This window comes from Pseudorasbora parva, chromosome 23 (assembly GCF_024679245.1).
Source record: "Pseudorasbora parva isolate DD20220531a chromosome 23, ASM2467924v1, whole genome shotgun sequence".
Taxonomy (NCBI): Eukaryota; Metazoa; Chordata; class Actinopteri; order Cypriniformes; family Gobionidae; genus Pseudorasbora; species Pseudorasbora parva.
This window is the reverse complement of record NC_090194.1, coordinates 13936299-13958142: the sequence shown is the minus strand read 5'-3', so window position 1 is coordinate 13958142 and position 21844 is coordinate 13936299. Positions and strand designations below refer to the sequence as shown.

Here is a 21844-nt window from a genome sequence, read left to right as displayed (position 1 = left end):
CATGATAGGGCCATAATATTAGAGATAGTAGGAATGACCCACATCACAATCATTATTGATTGGAGAGTGAAGGAAGTTCTGGCGAGTTGTGTGGATATTCTGTCCTGACCCCACGTGTGAGAGGACCGCGTGCGTGCCAGCTGGACATTTCTATTCCGCGCACGGCGATGCGGCTGATTTTACGTCGCCTTACGTCATTTTTGGTCACCACTAGTCAAGTGTCTACCGGAGATGTTTCACTCACAGTTTTCGCTACCTTTCCTCGTGTCCTCTTGTAACTGACGTCTCCGCTCCCCATCACTCATGATCACACCAGTGGAAGTGTGTGTGTGATGTGAGCATCTCTACAGGACACACACATTTTGCGCCGGGGCAGAGAAAACAGGACAGGTAAGAATTTTGTCGATATCAAAAGCTGACAACTTAATTGTGTTTTTAAACCGACACATTGTTCGACGAGGGAGTCATATATGATTGGAGATTGTATCTTACCGTGACGCTTAAGCGCGAGAGATGCGCGTGACATCTTTCTCCTCGAGACACTGCAGCTTATAAACAAGAGTGCTCGAACAAACAACTTTGAAAAGATAAAAGCAGCCTATCTGTCAAATGAACTTGCATTCATTTCTCGTTTTTTCCATAGTATAAGATGTCCATCCCATCTGCTTGTCAAACGATGAATTATCTCATACGCAGCGTGTGCTGACTCTTAATTGACACGCGAAGACATATGACCTTGTTCATGACAACGGTTAATTTAGCGCGTGGCTGGTGGAAATGACGTTTATTAATATATAAAGACACAGTACATCGAGATTTTATATCCAGCGTTGTCTGTGAAATGTATAAATATTCTTCTTATTGCGACCTATGAATTCTCACTGATGAGAAAATTAAAAAAATAAAGAATAAAACAATTATTACATGATTAGCATATAATAATTATTTTGTGTTGATCTTTTCAGTTTATTCAGTTTGCTTTTTCCATTTTCTCACAAAATATACGGTATGTGTTTTCTTTATCATTAAGTAATTCATATATCATTAAGTATCGGTCAGAATTATCTGATTCCAAAACAATGAGCACACCATTATAATGAAAAATATTGGACATTGACTAAAATGGATGAACGTAAAGTACAGGATCACTTTCAAACTAAATTGTCATTATCATCAGACAAACATTTTTAATGTGTTGACATTTTTTGCATATATTTTGCATATAAGTACTAATAGGACCTACTTAAAATGAGGGACACTAAAACTCCCCCCAAAAAATTTTTAGTCTGTGTGATGAAGTTCAAATATCATGATTGTAACCAAGAAAATATAAGCATAATTATATATAAGCAGAAGTATATTTATACATCTTTAAACCCCACCAGAGCATATGACCTTGTTTAACTTCAAAATGGCCAGGTGTCAAATTTTGTACAGGCTTTTCAATGACCTTTTGTGATCCCAATAGAAGAGCATGTTGTCACATACGCTTTTCTGAAAAAATAAACAGTAATGAAGCACAAAACAGCAAAAGTATCAAATTTAACACAAAACACCTTCAACCAACAGAAATTGTAGTTAACAAATTAGGAAAAGTGTGACAACCTGCCCTGATCCCCTTTAAAAATGAGATGACACCATGCGTGTTTTGGTATCTTAAACATTGGAAAAATGTGTAATGTTGTTGATTCCTGGTTACATTTTGTGAATGTATCTTTCCACTCAACTCCTTTAAGCCATTGTTATTAATAAATCATCATTATATATATTTTAAATTATGGCCTATTTTCATTATGCAATCCTATTAATGTGCACTAAAAACTGTGTGGCCACTTATATAGCTCTTATTACCAATGCTCTTATTATGCATTGAACTGCATGGGGATTTTTTATTTATTTATGAATAACCTTTACTAAACATTATTACTATATATATATATATATATATATATATATATATATATATATATATATATATATATATAACAGTTGATTTTTGTAGAGTATTTTAATGCACATTCGAATTGCCATGAAATTTAAAAAATGCCATGAAACACTGATTCATATATTTTTATATATACCCTTATGTGACACTTTTGTTGCAGTGCATTGTGTTGCATTCCAAACATTAGAATTATGGTTTGCAAAGAATCAGCCATAAACATTTCAGCTCCTCAGCTTTGCCCATTTGTAATTGTAATATTTTATTATATATCTGCATTGTTATACTGGCCATCTTTGCTAAACTGTGTATATCATTTTCTAAGATGTAAATCATTACTTGAATAAGCATTCTGTCTATTTCACCAAAGATCTGTCCCAAGACACCAATGCGTAAAAAGCTCTGAACTATTAGTCTGCAACAGATGGAGACAGAGGCATCATTGCTAATGCTATGTGATGGCCATTATCTCCAGCACTTTGTTCAAATTGCCCTATCAATCAGAATGCTGTTTATTAAAGGAAATGTTCTGGAATGTTAATAGGAAAGGATGGTAAGGTTTTTATTTTATTTATTTTTAAATTTTGGGGTGGGGGGGTGGTGAGGACTGAAAGTTGTTGCCAAGCAACAGGAAAGTAGATCAGAACAGCGGGGAGAGTATATAGTTGTCATTTGAAGAAAATAATTGATCTAAGCTGATTGTAGTTCACTGAAGTCAGCAGTGATGTCCCAGGAAAGGCAGAGAGCAAGAGGGGACAGGTACATGGTGGGGACGTTCAGCCTTGGCTACTGTCCAATGCTCTTCACACACTCATCCATCCAATGCAGACACCAATGGTCTCTATCTTTGAACATGGGAGAAGGCAGAGGAGTGTGAAGGACACACACAGGTCTTTCTCTGCATTCACAGCATCTTTTTTCTGGTTTACTCTCCTTTGCTGTTATTAAAGGCGTGTTTCAGTAGAAATTAAGATCTATGAACAGCATTTGGGAATTGAGTCAGTGGCTCATTTTGTCCAAAACTAAGTGATACAACTGTCCTGATAGACAACAAAGAAAAAAAATCTAATTAAAAGAACAAGATTCTACTTTAAAACCTTAAGTAGTTTGGTTTAATCGTTTATATCGTTTAAGAAATAAAAACTTGTGTCAAAGTCGTGTGGCGTGACCAACATTTCTCAAGTTCTCACTTACAAATAAGTCATATATAATAAATGGTATGCGTATTTTGCGTGCTGTCCGAGAAGAGGGCTTCGAACTGGCGTACTTTTATACGTTTGTTCTTTATCATGGGCACTATTTGTTTTTAATCTGTTTTATGTTAAAGCTACACTGTGTAACTAAGTTTATTCTTAGCTAAAAACACTTAGTTCTTTCAAAAATATATGTGCTCATTAATGTATATTTACTTCTTTCAAGTAATAAAGTATTCTCGTAAGTTTATAATATGCCATTGAAAATACATACGGGTGAGGGGTTCGAATGCCGGTCGCCATGTTGCCCCTCCATCTTGAAAGTACATTAGCCAAAGAGGGACATACCCGTATATTCAAGCTTTGCCTTTCACGTTTTAACAATCGATGGCATCGTGTCGAATGTGAAGAGGGGGATTGCCATGTTAATCTTGGACTAAATCGGCCACCGTAGGAGTTAAAACGAAATCAGAATTGAGAGGAACAGAAACTATTATTCACTGGATGGTCATATACCTTTTCACCGCTAGATGGGGGAAAATATTACACAGTGTAGCTTTAATTAACAGCTAAAGACTTCAGTCATTGAACCTGAAAAGTTCATTTAAAAGCTCAATGGCTCTCCGTATTGTCTCTCCAGGTAAATGGATCCCGTGCAGCCCATTCAGAGCTGCCCTATGCCAGAAGGACCTACTGGAGTCTTAGGACTCCACAAACCACCAGTCCCAGCCCTGCTTGGAAACCCCTGCAAACTGCCTGCATCCTCAAACTCCCAGATGGTCATGGCTGGAAATCCACCAGTGTTGGGACAGACTTCAGCACTGCAGACAAACCCAACCGTTCAAGAGAGAGTCAGACCAGACTCGACAGCACAAACCACAAATTGCATCAGCATTAGTCGGCCCAGGCCTACAGCACTGGGGACCAAGGCAACAATTAAAGTCTCCAAACCCACTGAGCCTTCTTTGCAGGTTAAAGTTACGGCAACGCCCAACTTCTTGTCGCACTGCCCAGCCGAATCACCATTGCCTTATTGCAACTCCCCAAACCCAGTGAGCCCCACTTCTCAACTCAGATTCAACCCCCAATCCATTTCTCCAACACTTCCAAGCCCTCCATCACAGCCAATCCGTGCAAACACGCACAATAACCTAATCGCCAGACCAGTCTCCAACCCAAACCCCAATCCCCTGACTAACCACATTCCTCAAACAATCCTGAGTCCAGAAACACATGTACCCAACGCAGGAGACACTACTGACAAGAAGTTGAACAAGACCATCAGTGAAGAGGGTGATTTCAGGTGAGACGTTGTATACCTTTTCCATATATTATAACAGTTAGTTCTGGTTCCTTGAATCTGATTGGTCAAGCAGCATTCCAGGGGCCGGTTGCATAAAACACTAATTCACAACTAATTCTTAAAAGTAAGTCATCTAATTTTTTTCTTTAAGACTGGTCCTAACTTTTTAAAATCAGTTACATGAAATGGTAGATCGGTTCAATTTGAATTAGAAAAGAAAGACTGATTACATTTTGACAAATTGCTAGTTGGACAAATTAGTGCTTAAGACACAGTCTTAACTTAGTGGATAAGTTTATGCAACTAGCCCCAGGAGCAATGCAACAGTCCAATAGCAGTGAGAATTTCCACTGTTTGTCTGCTTTTCACTTGTCAGTCTGCATTGATGTTGGGGATTTGTCAATGACTCTTTCTGCAGTTTACATTATTATACCAGTAGGTGTAGCTTGACAAGCCAGACCCACATCAAGATGTTTGGTCTGGAAACTCACCATAGACAGGGCTCAATCCGAGGGGCGGGATAAACGGTTGTCTTTCAAACTCCCTCTGCACGCGATAGGATAGCGCTACACCAACCAGAGCAACGAAGGTGAAACAGAGCTTGTTGATAGATTAAACATTCGCCGTATCCGGTCGGCAAAACTCCGAACACATCTTCCCTTTTAAAGAATGACTTCAGTGCCGTTCTTTGTTCTTTTATCAGAGAAAAGCTTAACTCCAAGTCTTCCAGAGTCGCGGTCAAAGCTGATTCGAAAGACCGCCGTTCGCCAGTTTCTGGGTTTACTAGAAGCACGCGCAACTCGGCTGTCGTCATTATGGCCCCACCCACCGACTCTATATACGATGTGATTGGCCCGACAAGAGTTTGGCGTTTACATCTCAGAAGGATATTGAGAGTTGCTAGACGACACTCACGGGCAGATTACATTTGCTGCCGCTAGGGTGCGTCTAGATTTCAAGGCTACAGTAGGTGGTGACCCATTGATTCATTCAAATGATTCATTCAAAAACTCTGATTCACAAAGCTAAACAAATGACTGTCTCTGAATTCTGTCTTTCTATAGCAAAACTAATAGGAGTAGTATGCTTGTACATGGTTGTGATGTGAATTCAGCATGTGTTTATAAGTCAGTCGCTGAATCATTAATTCAACTAAATTTTTCAAAAACAATTTGAAACATACTAGCATAGTACTCTTACTATTTCTGCCATATAACAATATGGTAAAAAAGTATTATGCTAGTACACAGTTTTAAATTCAGCTATTTCATTATTGAAATATCCAGTAATGGAATTTTAATTTGTTTAAAATGCTGATTCATTCATAAAGTGACTGTCTTTATGAGTGCTTCATTGAATTATTAATTAAACTGATTCGTTGAAATGTAATTCAGGAATGAAACAAGTGGCAGTCTTTCTAAGTGAGTCATTGAATATTTCATTCAGTCAGTTTGTTTAAAAACATTGATTCATCCAGGAGTGAAACGTGAGAAACGTGATTCAATGCTTCATTGAATCATTAATTTAATCAATTCGCTCTTAAACACTGATTAGGAAAAAAGCCATCTTTATTAGTGAGCCATTGAATCGTTTATTCAACTAATTGATCAAAAATGTTCATTGTCTGATTCATTCATTCATTTATTCATTAATTCATTAATTCATTCATTCATTCACTCTTGTGAGTGTGATATTTCGGTAATATCTCTCAGACCTAGTGATATGATTTGACTGCAGTTACTCAGTGATTGAGTTTCTTCTGTGTTTGATTATACCCATCAGTCTGAGAGGAAGAGAATCTGTTGGTTTAAGTTTATGTTTGGTTTAACAGCTCATATCTGCAATATGTGTTTTTGCATTTGCTGAGGGAAAAGTCTAGATCAGAATGGAACTATCATTTCTTCAGCACGTGGAGAAGCTCATTGGTCACTGCGAGGAACAGCCTCAGATTTTAAACTTGCTATATGTGGTCAGAAAGAGGATCATTAACTGTTGACTTAAAGGGTTAGTTCACCCAAGAATTGAAAATTCTATCATTAATTACAAATTACAAACCCTAAAGACCTTTGTTCCTCTTTAGAACACAAATTAAGATATTTTTGATGAAATCTGAGCGCTATGACCTCTCCATATGTAAGAAAGGTAGTAAAGACATTGTTAAAAGAGTCAGTGTGACTACAGTGGTTCAACCTTAATTTTATGAAGTGCCGAGAATACTTTTTGTGCGCAAAAAAACAGACAAAACAAACAAATGTATTCAACAATCTTTTCTCTTCAACGTCATTCTCCTACACTGTTCACATAATAAATGCAGCACTTTCGAGTGCTATGTCAAAACAACGACTCATTATTGGCTAACTCCTGAGTCAGCATCACACCCATGCGTCGTGGTGCTCACATGAACAGTGTCGGCCAATGGTAAGCCTCCGTCAGACGTAGAACTTGGAAACGCTGCACTGTATTTACAAAGTCAACACAGACGAGAGGAAATTGTTGAAATAAAGTTGTTATTTGGCGGGGGTGGGGTGCTGTGTGTGCGCACAAAGAGTGTTCTCGTCGCTTCATAAAATTACGGTTGAAACACTGGAGTCACATGGACTATTTAAACAATGTCTTTTCTACCTTTCTGGGCCTTGAAAGTTGCAAAAGACGTTGCTGCCTATGGATGGTTCAGAGAGCTCAGATTTCATTAAAAATATATTATTTTGTGTTCCGAAGATGAACGAAGGTCTTACGGGTTTGGAATGACATGAGGGTGAGTAATTAATGACAGAATTGATTTTTGGGTGAACTATCCCTTTAAAAGCTGATAAATCGGCTAATGGTAGCCTGCATGATAGACCTCAAGAACGCATACTAGCACAGTTTAGATTTTCTCATCTCTTAAATCAGCATAATATTTTTCTCAGAGCCTGGTGACAGAATGGACACAGAAGTGTTGAGCTGGCAGCATTCCTAGACACACAAATGTGTTCCTGGATCATTTAGCCTGTCATCTTTGACAATACAGACAGAGTCCTTACAATGCGTAATGCTGTTTACTCATGGTACATGTGCTCTAATTAGTTAAAAGCGTTAAGCATGTTTTGGAAGCTATTAAATACAGCAGGTGACATTTATCCCAGGCCGTTTGATTTGAGTAATTTTGATGACTCATAATACTATGATGTAATGTAAGGGAGAATATGACCATGGATTTGAAACTATAGTTCAGATCCAAAACCTAGTGTAGCAAGATCTATCTATTTATGATATATTAATAATATATATATAATTTAATACTAAAAAGTAATGATAATTTTTTTTTACATTTATGGTTACTGGATTATTATTTACTTTATATGTTGCTTTTAGCATGTTGTTTGTTATGCACTGTTTTGTAAGGTGTGTGTGTCTGTGTGTGATTTCTGCCTATGAAAAGCGTTTCAGATCATTTATGAGGTTTCATTCTATTTCAGTCGGAAAGCTTTCTTAGTAGGTAGCCAATGTAAGAAGTTTATTATGCAATTTATTAAAAAATATATATATATTAAAGGCACAGTATGCTTTATTCCTTTTAGAGTGCATATTATCACATGGAATGTTGGATCCGGTATACCACCTGATGACATCACTTCTTTGTTTGGGCCTGGCGTTGAAAATGGGAGCACTGACATGTTTGTTGTTGGGTGAGAATGTCTAAAGTGCTGCGTAGTACCGTTTTCTTACATACCTTCCATTGTTGTTGATTAATTAACCTTCCTCTGCATTCTTTGTGTTTTCTCATTTTTCGTGCCCTGTTTGCCCTTTCTTTAACTGTATTCTTCTACCCGTCTTTGTCACCTTTGCCTTTCTTTCTCGCTGCTTCTGTCCTTTTCTCTCTCTTTAGACTGCAGGAAGTGAACTCCATGATAAACAAGCGGCTTAAAGATGCTCTCTTCACAGACCAGTGGAGTGAGCTCTGCATGGACACACTCAGTCGTTTTGGATATGTGTTGGTCAGTATGAAATCAGATACCTAGCATGAAACTTTTACATGCCATTTGCAAGGTTTCTCAACATTACTACATGTCGCAAGCTGATTGGCCTTTGCTAACTCCTCAGCCAATGAGATTGCTTGCTTAACATTTAAAGAGTCAGTGGTTCAGTGTTTGCAGTAGTCCTACAGCTAGTCCTCTGAAACCTTCCACCTCCCCCAGCTCCACCTGCCTAGATCTGCTAAAGGATTAGGACAAGTTATTGGGTGAGGGGTTAAAATATATACACAACTCTGGTTTAAACAAGCTAGTTATCAGTGATAACTTCTGAATAGAAATAGAGGGACAGTGGACATGGATGAAACTTTCTAGCATGTTTGTGCGCTGACATTCATAGTAATATCCTAGTGCACCTTCTTGTTATATCTAAAGTCTTTGACTGTAGGCAAACCCTTGCACATCCATAAAAGATGATACTTTTTTGGGCTTTAGAGGTTCAAGATTAGGTTTGGTTTGTTCAAATTGAAATATTGATGTTTGCTGTAGTAAACACCATAATGAGAGGTTTAACTTGAAATGTATTTACATTTCTCTAGGTTGCGTCTCAGAGGATGCAGGGTGTTTTCTTACTGGTGTTTTCCAAATTCTGCCACCTTCCCTTCCTCAGAGGAGTACAAACTCAAAGCACACGTACTGGCCTGGGTGGCTACTGGGTGAGTGAGTTAGCAAAGACCTCTGGGAAAGAGTGAATCATTTCTAAACGCGTATGTGATCAGTGATTGTTGTGCTACATTGAAACTATAATGTCAAACATCAAACATCTGCATAATGTCGCGACCGCCAGCCGTGTGATGTCTTAGATGATTACAGGAAAAGCGGAGTCAAAGAGAGACCGTGGAAATTAGCCCACGAGCGTGTTTTGGTGTATGTGATTGAGCGTGTTTGTGCGAGTGACCCTGCTGTGTGTTGTTGTCAGCATGGCTCCAGGCACATTCAGCAGCTTCCTTTTAGTAGGGCACAGTAGGACACACAGCAGCTCTGTTTCTGATCTGTCTTGCAGTGCACAAACACACACATCAGGTTCATTTCTGCTTGATCAAATACAGACTGAACACACACACAGCAGCTCTCAGTTCTCCCCAGTGCGTTACCCAGAAAGAAAGAGCACAACCCATGGGAACTGCAGCACTGGTGCTGATAATAAACTGCAAGTCTCTGCACAGCCCATTTCACCCTTGACTGCCCAGCACATCTGTCCTTCTCAGCACAGTGTTTAAAGAGATATTTTACTCATTTACTCATCCTCATGTCATTCTAAATACAGTTCAAAGTGATCTCATCTGTCAAGCTCCAAAATAGACAAATAGGCAGATATAAAATTAGTGGTGGGGATTTTAATTCAATCTTGTGGCTTGAATCTTTTTAATCTGTTCACCAAAATGATTTGTTTAGTGATATGTTCATTAAGTTTGTAGCAGTTTATTTTTTACCCAGTAGAAGGCGACAAGTAAGTGTTGTGAGTGAGTTATTGGCTGCGTCCGAAAACCTGCAGCTGACTTGTTGCCTCACTGCCTTGTCAGGCAATGGCTTGTAAGGTAGCATTAGTGCATGAAGGCACCTCACGAAACTGATTTCGGACAGATTTTTAAGGCAGTGTAACAGTTTAATGATCTACAGCTAAATAGAGAGCGCTTTGGTGAGAACTAAACAAATATTTAATTACTAAATTAGTAAGTCTTGCTAGAAATTATATCAGAATGGGAAAATGTTGGTCCAGTATGTACATTTACTTACAAACTGACCATCAAATGCAACTTTCAGACACCATCTTTTTTTTCTAGCTCAACTGTCACAGAATGGAACGGACAGGTCTGTGGGATATCAAAGTCAGCGAAGGAAGGAAACATTTATACTGCTTTCAAAACTTGATCACCCCCTATATAGCCTCAAATAGGGCACTAGTTGAGGGGACAGCCATTTGTAGTGGTGTCTGAAATCATAGTGGACATTATTTAGCGCACTTATTCAATCCCACATTGAATCATTTACCCAACAAAAAGCTGCAGTCTGTAAGTTTTGCCTCTTTGTCGCCATCTCTGTTTGAAACCTGCAATTGCAGTTATTTCCAGATGCAGAATTATCGTCTTTACGTGGGTTGTGCTTCGTCATGGCTCCTCAGCTCAAATTAATCTCTAATTAATCAAATTAAAAATGTTTTGAGGAGTATGTGCCAAGAAGTCCTGTCAGGCTTGCTGTTTAAATCTAATGATTGCTTGGCTCATATCACATCAAACCGTGCAAATTATTGCTATTGTCATACCTTGTTCTCAAAATGTTAATGTTAACTACATCAGCATTGTGTGACTATGCCTATTTTGTGTGTATTAGTGCTACCTGTAGATTTAGTTTTCGGTACAGACTACGGGTGAATCTCCAGCTGTCACTGATGATTGTCGTTTGGACATTTCTGAATTACAATCCGCCATCGGAATGATAAATTAAATTATTCCAGCTGCTGCAAGAAAAGGTTATAAATGATCCGCCAGCTGCAGCATCCTCACATGCGAGCCAGACTCCTTCATGTATACAAACGTGACGTAATGACGCAAAGATATGCTCGAATTTAACACCACTACCACTCACCGTTGTGAATCGGGCTTGGGTAAGGAGATAGTTTGAACACTGGCTGGTTATGTACTTACTCAAAATGTTGTGGATTTTGGTTAAAGTTATGGACTGCAGCTTTAAGAAACTTTTTTCACTAATGAAAGACTGAAAAAGATATAATAAAATGTACATGTCTATAAATCTACCAGAGCTGTGAAAGGCTGAAAGTGTTTAGTTTTCAGTTAAGTTATGTGATTTTAAATATTTCTGTATAGTTCTGTTTAGTACTACTTATTTTATTTTATTTCCATTTTTTAAGTTTGTTTTTCATCTGTTTATCATGCTTGTTTTTTTGCAAAAAAATGACCAAAAATACAAAAATATATATATTTTTACGTTTTTGTTAACAAACAAGATTAATCCCAGTTTGTTCACAAATTACACTTTAGAAGCCATACAATAGTTTTGTGTGAAGAAGAAACCCAAATTGTGTTTTGTTCTACATTAGAGTTTGACATCTGTGGTCACTACAGAGCTGCATGAAGATTAAAATAAATGTTTTTTTTACTTTTGGGTTCCTTGAAAAAAATAACTATATAATTTGGATCAACATGAGGGTGAGTGAATAATTTCTGTAATAATGTTGTTGTTTTTTCTTCTACCATTAGGACATCATTACTATGGAGTGCAGAGCTGCTGTATTATTAATGTATTCCCATTATCCTCTGCCTCTATATGTCTCAGGGGAATAAAGGAGGCGTGAGTGCACGCATGATGGTTTTTGGACACCCTGTTTGCTTTCTCAACTGCCACCTGCCGGCTCACATGCGTAACCTCGAGCAGCGGATGGAGGACTTTGAAAGCATCCTACAGCAACAGCAGTTTGAGGGTGGCACCGCCGTGGGTGTGCTGGATCATGAGTGGGTACCTGAGAAAAACAGATCTTTGATACCTAGCCATTCTTATGTACTATTAAAAGTGCACTATGTAGAATTTTTGCAGTAAAATATCCAAAAACCACTAGGCCAGTGTTATATATTTTGTTCAGTTGAGTACCTACAATATCCCAAATGTTTCCAACTATTTGTAAATTGTGAGAAAATTGCTATTTTAACTAAGGACCGGGATGTTTCAGCGTAGTGTCTGAGGAAGTCGCCTGTCAATTGCGTCATATCTGCACTACCCTCGGTTTCGTGTTTTATTTGGCAGAAGCGCTTTACTCTTAGCAGTGTGAACAAGTGAACGCACGGAGTAACGTCATAACATCATTTTCAACACACTTAAATGTGTCTAATAGGATAAACAGAGCTGCATTACCTCATAATCATAACCGGAAGAGGGGAAATAGTGCGCGCGCCGTCGACTGTGTTTAGAATAGGCGCCCTCCAGTGGACGGAAAGTTGCATAGTGCACCTTTAAAGCTTCACTATGTAACATTTTGGCACTCTAGTGCTTAAAACATAAAACTGAACGTGTCTTTCTAAAGAACATTGTTTTTGGTTGTGCTTCAGCTCTGAATGTGATTTAAAGCCCTAGTGTACACATGTAAATGGATTATTACATAGTCATAATTGTTTTCAAAGCAAGTGATTAATCTGAGGTTTGCTGTTTTGAATGATCCGTGTTTGATTTTTCTTGTTCGTGGCTACTTTTCTCTGTTTACATATATAACTTAACATGCAAATTATTTATAAAATATAAATCTGTATTATAAAACTGTATTTTGGTAAAGATTGTTTGGATGATGTCTTTTTGCTCTCTCTCTCATTAATAACTAAATAAAAGTAAATGTAAATCAAAAAAGTTACATATTATTGCTTTAAATAATCTTGCATATAATGCCAGTTCAAATCATCACTTAAACCATTACACAAAGCTAATTGCCATATGAATAAATAATTGGATATGAAAATAACATTTTATTATGTGATACCTTTTTATCTGACAATTGAGCATTAATCTGAGGGGCTTTATACCGATGAACTCTGAAATTGTTGCATTCTTTTACAGCGTGGTGTTCTGGTTCGGTGATCTGAACTTCCGAATCGAAGGTTATGATATTCACGTGGTGAAAAGTGCAATTGAGAATGACAAATTGCCTCTACTGTGGGAAAAAGATCAGGTAAGAAAGCAAAAATGTGGAAAAATGGGAAAAGGATTGAATGCGCACTTGTAGTTAAGTAGATAATGGAAGTAATTATGAAATTACATATAAAGATGATAAGTCCTATTTAAGTGGGTCAAAAAAGCACTCTGAATTTCATCTAATTGTATTTAGTGTTAATGTAAACTATAATACATTTTCATTTCATTGTAAATAACATGCAAAAAGTGTTGGGAAACATCCATTACGCTTTTAAGTATATAATTTGTTGGTACTTGGTACATAATCCAATCAACATTCCAATCAACCGATAAGATTTGAGGGATAACTTTACAGTTTATGTCAATTTTAAGCTTGTTATTTGCCTATAATTTCCCTCTGATTTTAGGGATTAGTTATGGGTAGAGTTGGCATTCAATTTTCAGACAGGAATGTTGTCCCAGGACCAACAAAATATTTTGATCCAGGAACTTGACAAAATTACAGTGACCTTTTAACAATGGGGCTACAGAGGAAACTGATTGCAGAGGTGCTTGTGATTTCGAGGGTAAGTATTTACGTTGCTGAATCAACGTTGGACACACACATAAGCTCAAATTTTTACTTTTCTTAGTCACAAAACACCAGGTGTTTCTGTACAGAGCTTGGCGATACTGAATTTTCATTTTGTTACCACTAGAGGTCAGTGTACTACATCTTTAAACAAAGCTGCGCTTCAGAAAGTTATTGTGTTCTGAGATACAACACAAAAATACTGCATTTGATTGTGTTGTCTACTGTATTGGGCTGTTGTTAAAAAGATAAAGAGAAAGAACATTTTGTTTTGTCTTTGTCTCAGCTCAACTTGGCGAAAAAAAGTGAATCCATTCTGGAGGGATTTATGGAAGGACCCCTGAAATTCCCGCCTTCTTACAAGTTTGATGTGGGAACACACACTTATGACACAAGGTGTGGGATTGTGTTATGCTTTTCTTCATGAGTCTTTCTGTTTCTCTGGCCTCTCGGTCAAACCTGGCTTTCTTTCCTAGTGCAAAAAAGAGAAAACCTGCATGGACAGATCGCATCCTGTGGCGTCTGCGCAGGACAGGGTCCCCCGTGCCGTCCCAGTATTCAGCCCTGCAGCGGGGTCTGACCTCATGGCTGGGCGGCGCCACTAGGGTTTCCCAGCATTTCTACCGCAGTCACATGGGCTTCACTATTAGCGATCACAAGCCAGTGTCCGCCCTCTTCTCTTTGCATGTGAGTCTAAAAATGGCGGGAAAGAAACTGGATAGTCTGTGAGCAGCACTGCCTGTATTTTAGGCTTGCAGTGTCAAGTAAGATACTTATTATCCTGATATTTCGACTTTTACCAGTTTTAAAAGTTGCTTATGGCATTACACACTGCTAAAAAATTAAAATTGATTTTCTTACTGATTTGTTTGTTTACTCCATAAAGGGAGAAAAGGTTATTCATTGTCTAAACAACATGAATATATATTATAGTAGTAATACCTAAAAAAATTCTAAGATTTGCTACACTTCTGTCCCATCAGTTTCCCTTTAAGGTGAACCTACCATTAGTGACACTGGAAGTAGAGAAAGAATGGACTAAGTTCTCTGATGCTACAGCCAAATTCACAATGGCACACGGCTTTCAGAGGAGTTCGTGGGACTGGGTGGGACTGTACAAGGTAATGCATGAATGGCATTTTCACATAGAACAGCATTAAATTCAAGTGGGTACATTTTATTTTTACATTGAAAAATTACACACATTATGTTATTATAATAATTAATCACAATGGTGTTCTAATAGGCGTCATTAACCTCATTTAAATCAAAGTGTGTTATTTATGCTTAATTTTCACCAAAGATTATTGCAAAAATAATGACTGTTTCCCAAACATTCTTCCTGCTTATTATTGGGGAAGGAAAAAAATTGTCCTGCCCCCAAAGTCACACCATTGGCTGAGCCAGTGTTGCTATGTTGGGCTCGTCAGGAAACGCAAACAAACAGAGCTTTCCTGTCGTTCCACTTTTCATGGAAATTAAGCTGTGAAATGTTTATAGTTATTTTTGCTTACTTTTATTTTATAGGAAAAACTACTTTTTTTATAGGAAAAATTATCAAAGTTTTCTAGCCTAATTTGCTAATACAGTCTAATTCTTATACAAAAGCACCACATTAGTAGCCTGACAAGCCAGACCCACATCAAGATGTTTGGTCTGGAAACTCACCATTGACAGGGCTCAATCCGAGGGGCGGGATAAACGGTTGTCTTTCAAACTCCCTCTGCACACGATAGGATAGCGCGACAACCAACCAGAGCAACGAAGGTGAAACAGAGCTTGTTGATAGATTAAACATTCACCGTATCCGGTCGGCTAAACTCCGAACACATCTTCCCTTTTTAAGAATGACTTCAGTGCCGTTCTTTTCTCAGAGAAAAGCTCAACTCCAAGTCTTCCAGAATCATGGTCAAAGCTGATTCGAAAGACCGCCGCCGTTCGCCAGTTTCTGTGTTTACTAGAAGCACGCAAACGCAACTCAGCCGTTGTCATTATGGCCCCGCCCGCCGACTCTATACATGATGTGATTGGCCCGTCCAGAGTGAGGGGAATACAGCTCAGAAGGGTATTGAGAGTTCCTAGACGACACTTGCGGGCAGATTAAATTTGCTGCCGCTAGGGTGCGTCTAGATTTCTAGGCTACCACGTAATAACAAAATCTTGTGTCGTAAAAACAACATAATTTTCTCATAATAACGAGATCTTATGTTGTTTTAATATTTCTTAATTACAGGCCTATAGATATTTATGATATTTGTGGCTGCACCAGGGTTTGTCCAAATTAGACTACTGGCTCTTCTCCTCACAGGCACCAAAAAGTGTGAGCACATAACCCCAGTTTTAGCTGAGCTCCACTGGTTACCAGTGAAATTCAGAATTGATTTTAAAATCTTACTTTCTGTTTTTAAAGCTCTACAAGGTCAAGCCCCTTTGTATATTTCTGAGCTTTTGGTTACTTACTCTGCCACCCGACCACTCAGGTCTGCAACCCAACAGTTACTTGCTATCCCCAAGACACGTTTTAAAACCAGAGGGGACAGAGCTTTTTATGTAATAGCTCCTAAACTCTGGAACTCCCTCCCACTTAATATTAAGTCCTGTAATACAATTGGCAGTTTTAAGACAAATTTGAAAACACACTTTTACTCTCTCGCTTTTAATTCTCTTTAAACATTTTTTATAAATAGTTTGAATATATTCTATAGCCTTATAATTTATGTTTATGTTTTATTCAATTATTTAGGTGTATTGTGTATTGTGTTTTTTGTATTGTCAAGGCATATTGTTTCTGCCTTCCCTGTTTTAACTTGTAAAGCACTTTGGGTCAACTGTTGTTTGGTTAATATGCTATACAAATAAAATGACTTCACTTGACTAATCATGAGTTGTCGATTTAGAAGATGCTATCTGTTATGAACTGCTACATCAAAAAATTACAACAATTTTGTGCTTTGGGCACTGCCAGTGATACAGGCAGCAGAAGATTATGCTGAGCTTGCTTCTGCTTTGGCACATATGCTTTATAATTATATTTTATATGGATAAAGGCATATTTTGTACACATCATACAGCATGTCCTTATTAGGAGAAAATATATGTTGTTTTAACAAGAAAATTGTTGTTTTTATGACATAACATCTCGTTATTACAAGGAAAGATGTCGGTAAAATGGCATAAGATCTTGTTATTACGAGAAGATCTCGCTATTACTACATAATTGAGTGAAAAAGATAATATGTATGTGCCAGCAATGTGTCACCATAGTATGAAGTACAATGCAGTTTCACTTCACTTAACTTTCACTTTACTTTAAATCATTGCTAGAACATGATTTGGTTGATCAACCTGATGTGCTTGTTTGTTGTCTATACAGAAATATTAAATCCGATGTTTGTTTATTCACTTCTGTGGTTTGATACACGGCAGATATTTTACCATTTTGATTTAATTTAATTTGTATTATATTATTCATTTCGAAATAGTTTATTTGTCCACTATATATTATTTAAATATTAGTTATTAAAAGTTACAAAATCCTAAATGTTGATGTCATAAAAAAGATGCACGCATAAAATAACATAAAATAAATTGTTTATAACTTCATATTACTTTTCTATTGCCTTTTTTTAGGTGGGATTTAAGCACCACAAGGATTATGCCGCATATGTTTGGGCCAAATCTGAGCATTCGACGCAGGTAGGACATGAAAATGGTTGGTCATGTGTGTAAGATGTTTCCTAGAGATCTGAAAGATATTAGCAACCTGACCCTGATATTTACATCTCTCTGTGTTCACTGGACAATGCTTTAATCCCAGAATCAAATAATTCCTGGATAATCTTGGATTGAAAGCTTTAAGATCACTCAACAGTATTAATACTAACAAAGTAGATTTATAGTGTACTGTAGCCAGTGCTGACTATCATCTGTATCTTCTGTAACTTGTTTTGTCTTGACCTTCAGGTGATATTTTCTGAGGAAGATTTGCCTAGAGAGCCGGGGGAATATATTCTGGGATATTACAGTAACAACACAAACAGCATCGTGGGAGTGACAGAACCATTTCAGGTCCACGCTGCTTTCACACAGCTACATTCTGATTCCGCACAAATACAAATATTAGTTTGGTTTGAATGAGCAGCTTCAAAGCTCTGAGTGTTATTACAAAGGCATGATGACTAGGTCATTGCGCTCTGACATCGTCCTTGTCAACATTTGAAGTATTGATTGCAGCCTTGATTTGTATTTCAGGCTGGATATCTACAAATTACAAACATAGATTCAGTTGTGACATTTCCAACTAGATGGAAATTTTGAATTTCCAACTAGAGGCTAGACACCACATAATAAAAGCAAACACTGTCTTAGAGATAAAAATAACATACCACTGTGTGGAACACACTGTTCCATGGTTTCAAACTGGTTTTATCAGTGAAACTGGTATTAGTAGAAACAAAAAAGTAAAACCACTGTGGTAAAAATAATTACAAACATTCACTATGTAAGATATGTCAGGCAAGGTTTCTTTAGGTAAAAACAAACAAACACTTAGACTCTCAAATAATGTGACTGATCACAATTTGTTTTGTTTTACATGCTGATTAAGGGCTGTTGAATCTGAAATCAAAGATACCACAAAAATAGACTGCCAGAATAGAAATGAACTGAAAATGTGTAAAGACTTTGTGCACTCATCATTTCACAGACAGAAAACTCAAGTGTTTATTTGCTTCTAAGTGCCTCAAACAACACTCTGAACATCCCAGAGTTGATGACATAATCTTCCCAAATTTCGTTTGTCTGTTGTCTGTGGAGCCGATTCGAAAGGCCGCTTCTCGCCAACTTCTTTGTTTTCAAGTAGCAAGTGGAACCATCACAACTCTGGCGTCATTATGTTAAGCCCGCCAACCGACTCTACACACAATGTGATTGGCCTGACTAGAGTTTGGTTTCTCCAGCTCGCAAGCCAACGAGTTGCTAGTTGATGGAAACCCAGGCTGCAAATAGTATTTGCTGCTGCTAGAATGCGTCTAGATTTCTAGGCTAATTAAAAAGAGCGCGGGGGAGGGGAGGGGGGGATCTCTGTAAAAGAAAGATTGTCATTTTAACTCTTCTTTTAACTTCTACTTAACATTCAAATCTTCAATATATATTATTTGTATACAACTTTTCATTCTCTGTGTATATTTTCCTCACAGGTGCAGCTTCCACTGTCCACACCACCTGCACCAGCGTGTCGTTCGCACTCTGACAGTTCAGATGTCAGCTCTGAAGACGACAGTACGCTGGTCCTGTTGGCTCCCATCTCTCGTAGCCCTAGCCCTGGAAACCACAGCGGCAAACGGCATCACCACCACCAGAAGCGGCAGCGCAGCCGCAGCCCCGCCGTGCCTGCACTCTCCACAACACCCCTTCCCTCTCTGCAGTCTCTCAGCCTGTGCCCACGGCCCCGTGACGGCCCCGCACGGAACTCCTCCCCACATCCTTCCGCCAATGCCAAGAAAGAGCGTCTGGTTTCTCCAGACACATTAACCTCACCCTCCCTCAGTCCTCTCAGTCCACGAAGCCCTTTGTCTCCCAGGAATGGAGTCAGCGCTCCGGAGGCTCTGATAGCAGCCATTTTAGGAGAACCCAGGCCCGCTCAGATAGACAAATCAGGGGATGTAATTCTCTGACCAATCCTCTCACCCCTTCCTTCGATTAATTTCTAGATTTTATCAGATATCGTAATGCAACTTTAGACAAATGGCCTGTTCCAGGTGGTCCTCTGGCGCTTTTCAGACCTGCAGTTGTTTGTGATCTCATGCCTTGTCGTGCTTAATTGTTTCACAAACTCTGTGGCTTTGCCAATAGAGATTCAACTGGTCTATTCATTTTGCATTATTATTAATGATAGATTGTAAATGGCGACAGTACAATAGTGCACATTCGCCTTATAGTGCAGGACAGCCTGACCCAAGGTAAAACTGTGCTGTTAACGTAGAATCAAAGCAAACTGTGATGTCAGCATTCATTTCAGCCTTTAGAGATTGGTGATTGACATCAACAAGAAAATTATGGGATGCGTTTTATCTTCCCTTTTTAAAGTTGGTAATCCTATTTATTTTATTGTTTTAAGTAGTTTGCAAGCCACCAGTTGAGAAGTGCTGATCTAGAGTCAATATAACATAACGTCAACGTAATGTAGGGTCCAAAAGTCTGAGACCACACAGAAAATCTGGGATTCCAAATCTAATTTAAACCTGGAAGGATTTGAAAAAGATTAGTTATTTATAAAATAAACAAGAACTCCAGTGTGTGTGTGTGAGTGTGGGTATAGATAATAAGATAGTAAGATTTTTTTCTCAAAAGAAATACTTTTATTCAGCAAGGATGATTTAAAATCATCAAAAGTGACAGTAAAGATGTTTATAATGTTGCAAAATATTAAAATCTCAAAGAAATGCTTACATTTCAAATGATGTTCTTTTAAACTTTCTGTTAAGAATCATGAAAAAAATACAAAAATATTAAACAGCACAATTTCAATGTTATCACAATGTATGATTTTTTTTAAACTATTTATTTGTATGATACAGCTGCAAATAAGTATCTGAACACCTGAGAAAATCAATGTTAATATTTGGTAGAGTAGCCTTTTTTTGCAATTACAGGGGTCAAACGTTTCCTGTAGTTTTTCACCAGGTTTGCACACAATGCAGGAGGGATTTTGGCCCACTCCTCCACACAGATCTTCTCTACATCAGTCAGGTTTTTGGCCTGTCGCTGAAAAACACGGAGTTTGAGCTCCCTCCAAAGATTCTCTATTGGGTTTAGGTCTGGAGACTGGCTGGGCCACACCAGAACCTTGATATGATTCTTACAGAGCCACTCCTTGGTTATCCTGGCTGTGTGCTTTGGGTCATTGTCATGTTGGAAGACCCAGCCTTGACCCATCTTCAATGCTTTAACTGAGGGAAGGAGGTTGTTCCCCACAATCTCGCAATACATGGCCCCGGTCATCCTCTCCTTAATACAATGCAGTCGCTCTGTCCCATGTGCAGAGAAACACCCCCAAAGCATGATACTACCTTCACAGTAGAGATGGTGTTCTTGGGATGGTACTCATCATTCTTTTTCCTCCAAACACGTTTATTGGAATTATGACCAAAAAGTTCTATTTTGGTCTCATCTGACCACAGGACTTTCCCCCATTACTTCTCTGGATCATCCAAATGTTCATTGGCAAACTTAAGACGGGCCTGGACATGTGCTGGTTTAAACAGGGGAACCTTCCGTGCCATGAATGATTTCAAACCATGACGTCTTAGTGTATTACAAACAGTAACCTTGGAAACGGTGGTCCCAGCTCTTTTCAGGTCATTGACCAGCTCCTCCCGTGTAGTTCTGGGCTGATTTCTCAACTTTCTTAGGATCATTGAGACCCCACGAGGTGAGATCTGGCATGGAGCCCCAGTCCGAGGGAGATTGACAGTCATGTTTAGCTTCTTCCATTTTCTAATGATTGCTCCAAATGTGGACCTTTTTTCACCAAGCTGCTTGGCAATTTCCCTGTAGCCCTTTTCAGCCTTTTGAAGGTGTACAATTTTGTCTCTAGTGTCTTTAGACAGGTCTTTGGTCTTGGCCATGTTAGTAGTTGGATTCTTACTGATTGTATGGGGTGGACAGGTGTCTTTATGCAGCTAATGACCTCAAACAGGTGCATCTAATTTAGGATAATAAATGGAGTGGAGGTGGACCTTTTAAAGGCAAACTAACAGGTCTTTGAGGGTCAGAATTCTAGCTGATAGACAGGTGTTCAAATACTTATTTGCAACTGTATCATACAAATAAATTGTTAAAACATCATATATTGTGATTTCTGGATTTTTTATTTATTCAGATTATGTCTCTCACAGTGGACATGCACCTACGATGACAATTTCAGACCCCTCCATGATTTCCAAGTGGGAGAACTTGCAAAATAGCAGTGTGTCCAAATACTTTTCCTCACTGTATATGAAAAGAAGTCTCTTCTGCCCAAGATTATATATATATATATATATATATATATATATATATATATATATATATATATATATATATATATATAAAGCAAGACATCATACATACAGTGATATTACCGTGTGTTTAAAATATTGTTTACCATGGTAAAATCACTGATGATGGCAGCAAAAGGAACATATA

General features: G+C 38.2%; 1 protein-coding gene across 1 annotated transcript; it reads left to right on the top strand.

Moving 5' to 3' along the window:
- Nucleotides 1–252: 252 nt before the first annotated feature.
- Nucleotides 253–21727, top strand: LOC137063169 (inositol polyphosphate 5-phosphatase K). Its single transcript, XM_067434236.1, has 13 exons — nt 253–390; nt 3776–4438; nt 7999–8106; nt 8307–8415; nt 8991–9107; nt 11746–11921; nt 13012–13123; nt 13944–14053; nt 14134–14344; nt 14641–14778; nt 17288–17353; nt 17621–17725; nt 18856–21727. The coding sequence occupies exons 2-13, from the start codon at nt 3780–3782 to the stop codon at nt 19330–19332; spliced, it is 2388 nt and encodes a 795-aa protein (XP_067290337.1). The 5' UTR covers nt 253–390; nt 3776–3779; the 3' UTR covers nt 19333–21727.
- The last annotated feature ends 117 nt before the right edge of the window (nt 21728–21844 follow it).